The sequence below is a fragment of the Quercus suber genome, unplaced genomic scaffold (assembly GCF_002906115.3).
Source record: "Quercus suber isolate HL8 unplaced genomic scaffold, Cork oak 2.0 scaffold_636, whole genome shotgun sequence".
NCBI classification, from domain to species: Eukaryota; Viridiplantae; Streptophyta; class Magnoliopsida; order Fagales; family Fagaceae; genus Quercus; species Quercus suber.
In genome coordinates this window covers 173,141-183,459 of record NW_027070078.1, presented here as the reverse complement: position 1 = coordinate 183,459, position 10,319 = coordinate 173,141, and the positions used below count along the sequence as shown (strand labels likewise).

The 10,319-nt window shown below is 33.8% G+C and overlaps 1 protein-coding gene across 1 annotated transcript; it reads left to right on the top strand.

Annotated features, from left to right (window-relative positions):
- The first annotated feature begins 338 nt into the window (after positions 1–338).
- Positions 339–6,556, top strand: LOC112000993 (metacaspase-1). Its single transcript, XM_065765543.1, has 5 exons — positions 339–952; positions 1,829–2,159; positions 2,389–2,509; positions 2,592–2,798; positions 6,257–6,556. Exons 1-5 carry the CDS (start codon positions 541–543, stop codon positions 6,314–6,316), a joined length of 1,131 nt encoding a protein of 376 aa, XP_065621615.1. The 5' UTR covers positions 339–540; the 3' UTR covers positions 6,317–6,556.
- Positions 6,557–10,319: the final 3,763 nt, after the last annotated feature.

Here is a 10,319-nt window from a genome sequence, read left to right as displayed (position 1 = left end):
TTTTTTATGTTGAAAACAATACAAAATTGTTTAATTGCCAAACCAAAAAGAATAATCATCTATATATATATATATATATATATATTTATATACTATTTTCATAAACAAATAAATATAATCAATTGGTGCAAAAACATAAGCGTGTGGACAAATAAATCCGTGTCATTCACGGGTAGTAGTTGATGTGGAGTTGTTGTTTGCTTTGCTAATGAATTTCCTTGGCTTTTCTTCCAAATCCAACATTTCTACACCGTTTCCCACGTTTGCAACTTGCAGACTAATACCTACAAGTCAACAAGTCTGTAACATTATCTCAAAAAAAGAAAAAAAAAACAAGTCTGTATCATCTCCTCTCTCTTTCCTACCCTTTTCTTTCTTCTTCTCTTTACCTTTCATTTCATGAAAAGAAGTTAGACTTTTCAAGTTTTCATATATCGTTATTAACATACAGTATATATATATATACTCGATCTCCACCAAAAGCTAGCTTTGATCTCTCTTAACTCTCTTTCGATCATCATCATCATCGTCATAATCAACATGTTGCTTGTAGATTGTTCAAACTGCCGTAGAGCTTTAGAGCTTCCACCAGGTGCTCATTCAATTCGGTGTGCTATTTGCCATGCTGTGACTCGCATAGCTGACCCTCGTAGCCTCCAACCACCACCTCCACCACCACCACCACAAGGTTTTTACTCCACCCATCAACACCAACCGCACTACCCACCACCACCACTACCACCACCACCCTTCACTGCTCCGTCTCCTTACAACCACGCGCCACGAGGGCCGCCTCCGGCCGTGCACGGCCGCAAGCGTGCTGTCATTTGTGGGATATCTTATAAGAACTCACGGCATGAGCTGAAGGGTTGTATCAATGATGCTAAGTGCATGAAGTACTTGTTGGTCAACAAGTTCAACTTCCCTGAGTCCTCCATTCTTATGCTCAATGGTACTCTCTTCCTCATCTTTGATCCTCCTTTTCGTTGTTTATGTTGGATTTTTTGTGTTTTTGTTTTGTCTGCTGTCTTATTTGGGCTGAGAGAGAGAGAGAGAGCTTTCTTTTTTCCTTTTTGCTCATACGTTGCTGTTGTTTTATTCACCTGTTTCTGAATTCAGATTGTTGCTGAACAAGTCCTAATGCTTATTTGCTCGCATATGCATTATTTGCTCGCATATGCATTATTTGCAATACTTGCTATGTCTTTTCTGAGTTTGGTCTCAAATTTTTGTCAATTTAATTGTATACCTATTATGTTATGTTTCTTTTTTCTTTGATTAAAATTGATAAGCAGTCCCCACTCATTTGTTTCTAATCAGAGCATCAAGAAGGGCAACTCGTTTCTACCTGACTATAGGAAAGTTAATTTTGATCCCAAGTTCATTATATGGTGGCAAGAGAATTTACCAATTGAGTTAATTGAACCCACATTTATCTTCATCTGAATTCAGATGCGGTCCACATTTCCCTAAAGGCAAAAACTTATTCTTCTAAAACCAACAAACTGACCATCACTCAATCCTTACTTTAGCATTAACAATTTAGAACCAATAGTCTCCTCTCCTTTATAAAGGGATTCAGGGTTCGAATCCCCCTCCCTGTTGTTGTAACTATTGAATTATCAAATGTGTTTTAGAAATGCTTTTTAAGTGTAAACATACAAAGTTTTAATTGATTACAAGTTACTAGATAATTATATGTAGAGCCACAATCTAAAAAGATCCGTCCTTTTAAACCTGAATTCTTTTTTTTTTGGGTACTCTTTGATGTCCCTGTATTTTTCTTCCATGCCATAATCTGAGTCTTCTTGTGAAAGTTACTTTGCAGAAGAAGAAGCTGATCCTTATAGACATCCCATTAAAAGCAACATTAGAATGGCACTGTATTGGCTCGTGCAAGGTTGTCAACCAGGAGACTCCTTGGTTTTTCATTATTCTGGTCATGGTTCACAGAAAAGGAACTACACTGGAGATGAGATAGATGGATATGATGAAACAATCTGCCCCTTAGATTTTAAAACTCAGGGAATGATTGTTGATGATGAGATCAATGAAACCATTGTCCGGCCTCTTCCTCGTGGAGTTAAGCTCCATGCAATCATAGATGCTTGCCATAGTGGCACTGTTTTAGATTTACCATTTCTATGTAGAATGGATAGGTGAGTCCCTTTTTTTTCAGTGGATATTATTGTCACACAAAATATTATGTTATATAGCTTTGATAATACATTGTGATAAGTTTACAAGACAATTTCCAAAACCTTAATAAGTCCCTGCCAGTGTATATTATCCATTGATGGGTACTAGTCTAGTTTTTCTACTACGTCCTTTCATTGTCCTTTCTTGCTTACACTTTCTTTATATATCTGTCTGTGTGTGTGGATGTAGGACTGGGAGGTATGTATGGGAGGACCATCGCCCTAGATCAGGTGTGTGGAAAGGAACAAGTGGTGGGGAGGTCATATCTTTCAGTGGATGTGATGATGATCAGACCTCAGCAGATACTGCGGTAAAGTTTTGGGCATCAGTTTATTCATTCAAGTTAAATATAGTGGTGATTTAAGATCTGAGCTAATGTTTTATGTGGACAGGCTCTATCAAGGATCACTTCAACTGGTGCAATGACTTATTCTTTCATCCAAGCCATTGAACGTGGACAGGCAACTACATATGGAGCCATGCTAAATGCAATGCGTTCAACCATTCGTAACACAGATGACGATCTAGGTGGTGGTGGTGTAGTGACATCTCTTCTCACCATGCTTTTGACAGGAGGGAGTGGTGGCGGGTTGAGACAGGTATGGTTGTCATTGCAATCACATTGATTTGGACACATGTATTGTGAAAAGAGACAATTGTGCTGATGTTAGTGTATTTTTTTTCATTGGCACATAGTGCCAGTGGCGAAGCTAGGAATTTAGGTTAGGGGGGGCAAGATTAAAAGATAAGATTGTAAGTAAAAAATTAATCTAAAAAAATTAATCGATATTAATAACAAAATAAGTAAACAACTATATGATAATGTAATTGTCATACAGAATCTAATATAAAATGTAAACTTTAATTTATTTTTTCACATCTAGCTTATTTTACTCAGTTGCCCTTGACGATTTTTCATATTTTGAAACCGCTACATGATTTCTTCACACTTAATAGTCTTAAATATATCTTTCTCAATATATGTGACTAAGCAATCATTCATCTACTGATCTCTTATTCGATTGCGTAATTGATTTTTAATTATGTTCATTGCTGAAAAAACTCTTTCAACAGTAGCTATTGCAACTGGTAAGATCAATGCCAAAGTCACTAATAAGTAAACCAATTAATATGAAACATTTTTTTTCCATTTCTACCATATTTTTAGCTAGCTATCCAATTCCTTTAACTACTAAAAACTCTTCAGTAGATTACATGTCATGGATGTATGTCTCAAGTTGGCTATCCAAGAAAGAAACTTGACACATAAAAAAATTTTACAGGCAGCTTTGTCTAGTCTATCAAGTTTACTAAGTGGGATCTATTAATTTTATATGTAGACTTGTACTAGGAGTAGAAGTCTACTACTACTAGGAAAGCTGGAAAGGTAACGTGAATTCACTTAATTGGATTTTTTTTTTTTTTTTTGGTAGAGGGGGGGGTCAAAACATTTGAAAGTTCAGGGGGGGCAGGTGCCCCCCCTCGCCCCCCGCTCCCTCCGCCCCTGCATAGTGCAAACTGCAAATGCTGCCTGAACAAAATTAGAGGAAAAAAAAGGCTAAACTATACTTTTAGTTCCTGAAAAACAGGCTTCCCAAACACACGTTTTGCGTTTCGGTGGTTTTTTTTTTTGTTTGAGCCGGAATGTTTGACTTTTCCCGTGAACAGTGCACACAAATTTTACTTTTCAACAACTTTTTCATTAAAAATAGGTCTCATGTATTATTCACACATTTAAAAATTATTTTGATTCAGTGTTTTTCAGTTTTTAGTTTTCAGTTTTCAGCTGTATCCAAACGGACCCTTAGTATATCAAGGGCCAAAGTATGGTTTAGCCTATAAATCTAAAACACTAAAAATTGGGAGGAAATATAGGATTATAATTCTCTAGTTATTTGAATTATAAATAAAAATATAAGCATTGATCGTTATCTTGGTTTTTGTCTGCATTGTGTCTTTCACTAAGTTAATATTGTCATCATTTATGCATGGAAAAACTGAAAACTAGTTTTATATACAGAAGATGCTTGTTTAGACAATGTTAGGGATTTTCTATTTTAGTGGTTTAGAACTTGTAGGATTTGGGATTAGGGTGGCTTTTTTGAGGTAGCTAGGCCTCCTAAGAAATGAGAGAGATTAGAAAAGTATAGAAGATTAGAAAGAGTGAAATTGGTTATTCCTTTGTTGTTCATTCCATTACAGCAAGTACAATCTTTAAAGAGCTAGCTGAATGTAACTGCCATAACAACTAACAGTTAGTAACTAACTTGAGTTTAACGATTCACATGCCAATTCTTGATCACACACATGCTGGAATTACAATAAGCACATGGCTAATTGATCATGATATGATCCTACTGCCAGCACATACCAGACAACCTAGAATACTGCTAACTAAAACCTAGCTTGATGCTTTCAAAGACTTCACTCTCAGTCCAGCAGTACTTGTGAGGAACAAGGCAAGGCCACACCTTCAATTGCAGCAGCCTTGTGCAAGCCATTGAGACTCTAACAGACAAGAACTGAATTTCTAGTTCAGAATATAGCATAAACAGTTCATCAACCTCTGAAAAGTAAAAAATTTTACAAGACAGAAACTCATCTTGGGGGTGGCATGGGATTTTCAAGGCTAAAGTCGAAACTAAATAAATATACTGAAATTTTGCTCTCTTTCTCTCCCACACACAAATAAAAATCATCTTTGTTGAATTGTAGATTACCTAAATATATTGAAATGAGAGTTTGACATAATAAAATTCAATACAAGCTTTTAGTCTCAACCGTAATATAAGAACTGAATTTCTACTTCAGAATATTGCACAAACAGTTCATCAACTTCTGAAAAGTCTAAATTTTACAAGCCAAAAAGTTAACTCGGGGGTGGCAGAGTATTTTCAAGGCTAAAGTCTAAACTAAATAAATTTGCAGAAATTTTGCTCTCTCTCCTCTCTCTCTCTCAAAGAAAATAAAAATCTTCATTGTTGAATTGTAGACTACCTGAGTATATTGAAATGAGAGTTTGACACACTAAAAGTCAATACAAGCTTTAAGCCTCATCCATAATATAAGAATTTTTAAAAAGGAAGCAGATTTGAGTCATCTATCTCTGTTATCAATGTTTTATCATAGTTATATATACTTATATGAGATATTTTAAGTCAACTTATGTTCTTCACATTACTCCTCTCCTGTTGGATAAAAACAGCATATGAATTCTTCTCTGTCATGGCCAAAATGTTGTTTACCCACAGTTTCTGATGTGCCCTTGAAAATACTTCTAAGGTGGTGAATGATTGTTTAGGTCCTTAGAATTTAGTAGGTGATTTATGGTGTCTTTCTGCATCTCTAAGTAGTGAATTTCTTTATTTTGAGTATTATGTAGCCAGTGTTCTCTCATCCAACACATGAAATTGACTCAAAAAAGTTTGCATCTTTGCCATCAACAAACTTTCTAAGAAGTGAGTTTCTTCATTTTGAGTATTATGTAGCCAGTGGTCTCTCATCCAACCCATGGAATTGACTCAAAAAAGGTCTGCATGTATGCCATCAACAAACTTTCTATGCAACTGCTATGATTCCAACATGGTATTTGAGGCCTTATATTTTCTGCATGTCACATACATTCAGGAAGTTTCATGTGATGCAACACCCAAATGTTAGAAAGCATGACGACTCATCTATGCGTATGAATTTTTAGAAAAGCAATTGTTTGTTTATCTCTTTGAATATGTCTGATAGTGTACTCAAAATTGTAGTAGGATGGTATATGCTTTTCCATTGCACCAAGAACTACCCTTTAATTCTTAAGTTTCAACAAGACATATGTTGTCTCCCTTTTCTCCAGTAATATTCATTAAAAGGCCTTAAAGATGCACTATAGCTAGATAAATTCAAATTGTATGCCTTCAAATTATATCTAATAAATTGAAATTTGATCACATGCCTTTCTGTCTTTTTGTATTACTTGTATATTTTATCATTTATGCTGAAGTAAGGAATGGTATGCTGATTTTCGATTAGTATGTTCTAACTTTTTTCTTGTTGTATTTTGCTACAGGAACCACAGCTTACTGCAAATGAACCATTTGATGTGTATGCAAAGCCTTTCTCCATATAACTATCAGAGCAATATATTTTGTCCCTTGAGCGTGTACAGATAGCAGGGAAACCCCATTTATTGTTTCATTGTTTTCTAATAGTTTTTTTTTTTTCTTTTTTCTTTCTTTCTTTCTTTCATTTTTGTTGTTCCCCTGAGTTCTTCAAAGAGAGGTGTTATACATTGCTTATCTAACCTTTATGTAACATTTCAAGATTCAGAGGATGAAGATTGATGAATTCAACAAACCTTTTAGTACCAGAGCCCAAATGGGGATTGAGTTCTTGAATATGCTGACCACTGTTTCACTTATCAATTAAATTTTTCATTTTTCAATCAACACTTCATCTGAGCAGTCATCCTTTGTCATTTGGTGTAGTTCTTGAGTTTGACTCAAAGATCAGAGTTGCTTATCAAATTGAATAAAGGAAGTAAAAAGTGGAAAGAGCAAAAAGGTTATGCCATTGCCTTCGAAAGAAAAGGTTACTATTTGTAGTTCTTCTCGCTTCATAGTCAGTCAATCATTCCAAAATATAATAAATTAATAATAATAAATAAATAGAAAATCAAATGAGAACAACTGGTAAAGAATGATACATGATGTGAATGAGAGAAGACTTGTGAATTGGGAAAATGCTATCTCCAAAGAGAATAACCTGATCCAAGAAAAAAAGACACTAGCTACACCTGCACCTGCATATTACTGTAATTTTCAATTGACCTTTTATCATAAACTGAATGTAACTAAAATATGATTGGAGTTTAAATTTAATATATAGTGTTAAATAATTTAGAAAAGTTACAACCATTCAATTTCATTTTCTCGTAAATCTTATAAAAATTTAATTTTTTTTTTTTACTTGGCATAAAGAAACACTGGTTACCACTTACATTTTAATTTTATCTGCCAGAACAATTAATTAGAAAATAAATCAAATAAAATTAATTAGAAAATTTTATTTATTAGTATTGAATTATTAAAGCAATAAAAAAAAAAGTCATATTTTAAGCTCAAATCATGAGATGTCTTTAATTTGATTAAGATATCTTTGCAAAAAAAATACAATTATCTTTTCTCTAAATCTTTCTCTCCAAAAAAAAAAAAAAAAAAAANGGACCTTGCTTCTCGAAAGCATTACACCATCAAGGGAGTCAAATTGTAATGCTTTCCACTATAATTATCATCTACATGTCAAGGGCCAAGCAATAAAAATGCATAGCAAAACCATGTGTATTTGTGCACAATTGGTTCTCATCCATAACAACAAAACAACAAAGCAGGAGTTTGTTATTAATCAGAGTTAGGCAGGCTGTGGCTTTTTTTTTTTTTTTTTCCTTCTTTTTTTGCTGGCAACCTAGTCAGGAGATGGAAGAGCTATGGAGAAGATAGAGAGAGAAACGTGCAAAGAGAAAGAGAGAGAGACGTGTAAAAATATTTTGGGTTTAGAAATAAGTATAGAATGTACGTATTAAATAAGGAATACTAAATAGAATCAATTAGAATATTAGCATTAATGAAAGTATTTTTTTTTACCGTTAGATCTACTTAAATCCAATGGTTTAAAAAAATGTGTAACTTCAAAAGAGTTACACATTTTTATAACCTTTGATTCTTATAAAATCTAACGTTGAGAAAGACACTAATTTTCACATCATTAATATATTAAATTTAATTACATAACTGCCCCCAAATTAGTGTACATCATTTATTATTCATTTTTATAAATTTTTATGCACCTTCTCTCTCTAATTCATCTCTTCCATGGCTCCACCTATTACGTGGGCCACAAAACCAGCAAAGAAACAAAATATGCTAAACAGGGGCGAAGCCACATAGTGGCTTGGGGGGCCAGGCCCTACCAAAAAAAAAAAAAAAATTCCATTAGAGTAGGTAGAAAAAAAATGGGACCCTCCCAATATTGGACAGCGCCCCCCCCCCCCCAATGCTCAATTCTCAACTATTCTCCCAAACCCAGCTCAAATATTCTCTCAAGCTCAGCTTTAGTTTTAGGCCTTATGTACTCCAAATAAAACAAGCTGGCCTGCTCAAGTCCAAACACTAAAAACAAAACTTCACTTTCTTTTCATCACAAAAAATCCATTCATTGACCACGGAATCCCTTTCTTTAATTCTTATTCTTTTGTTTTGTCTTCTTTGATATACTTTCATTTGCACTGGTATCGTTGCCTACCTACCAGCCCCAAAACTCCAGTCCTTCATACTCACAGTTCAAAAAAAAAAAATCCTGACCAATTTTTTCTTTCTTCATCAGTTTTAGTTTTGAAACTTAGTGACTACTTGTAACTAATGAGTTTTCTTCTCTTTCTTAACATTAGACATTCATCTCTTTTTAGTGTCTTTTTTTTTTTTCTCAAATATATACACCTAAATATTCACATGCTCTTTATATTTTCATAAATTTTTAGAGAAATACATGATTGAAGACATGGGGAAATTTTTTGTAATGAGTTTTAAAGGGAAGATCTAAAGTTGAAAGCAGTTAGGCAGAGGTAGTAGACATTGCCACACGGGTGACCCATCTTTGCAATTTATGAAGACAAAGTTTCTAAGATAAAATTGTTTTGATTTATTACCTATTTTTGATTTGTTAGATATCATGTGGCTATGGATGTGGCTATGGGTGTTGCTAAATTGTTTGGTTTATGTTGTGTACCAATACTTGTGTGTTTAATTTTTTGTTTTTATAATTAAAGTTGTATTAAAAATGGGTTGTATGTTTAAATTATAGTGAAAATTTTGTTTTTTCTTGAGTATGAACAACATCTATATAACTAAGTAAAAATTTCTAATTAAAATTTTATTTTTTAAACTTCTTTCCAAGTTAATTTTTGAGTCATATTCTTAAAGCTAAAAGAATTATGAGCAAACGAAAAACAATTGATGCATTCTTTAAGAAAAAAGATGTTAGCAATTTAGAAATTAGGACACCTGTGGCTGTAGAAACAAATGCTGATACTTCAATGCCTGATGAACACCCTGACCTCTACAAATGTTCAAGAATTTAATCTGAAGAGATAGATCATGATCCAGGATCCCGTAAACAAATATGTGAATTCCCTATCAACAAACAAAATGAAATCTGACGAGCTTATCTCAAAGAAGGTCCATATCAACTTAAAAATATAGACTATCCATACAACAATGATACTCATCGTCGTCGATTTCAACCTTCATAGTTCGAATCGGCCCCCCCATATAAAAATTCCTGGCTACGCCGCTGATGCTAAGCCAACTAAGTTTGTAGGGGTTGTTTTTTCTCAAAAACAAAATTTTGTGGAGGTGGCTTCTAATTCTTAAACGAGTTGGGTTTTTCAAAAAGGGTGGGTCTCGGTCAAACTCGACGGTGGCAGGAAAGGCTTGGTCATTGGTTAAAAATGATACCCATTATCACTTTGTAATACATATGCAGCTATCAATTAGAATAGTAAAGAACCTTAAAATGTGCGGGGACTGTCACTGTGTGGCAAAATTTGTGTCCAAAGTTTACAACAAAGAAGTAATTGTTAGAGATAAAACTTGATGATTTCACCATTTTAGGCTTGGACGTTTGAGTTCTTATACATAAAGATATTGGTGAGAGTTTAACAAAGGAGACTCTGTAAATTATTGATCCAGTTTTCTCTCTGTGTACCATGTGCTTCTAAAGGGCAAACAAAATCAATACTTCCATATCAATCTTTAACCATGAAGAGACAATCAATACTTATAGCTATTATTTGTGAGGGTGGGTCTCCATCTAAAACCCAACTGGTTTAATAGATAAGAGAAAGTACTATTTTTCTCACCACTAAATTTTATAAAAATGAATGACTACAAAAAGTGTAACTCTTTTGAAGTGTAACTTGAATCTATCTCATTCTAAGGGGATGAATTAAATAAATAAATATATATATATATATATATTACATTAAATGAAAAGCAATTTTGTTTCCAAATACTCACTTGCAAAAAGTAGAAATTTTTATTCCAACACTTTTATTTTCAGTGCCCTAATAGATCGGA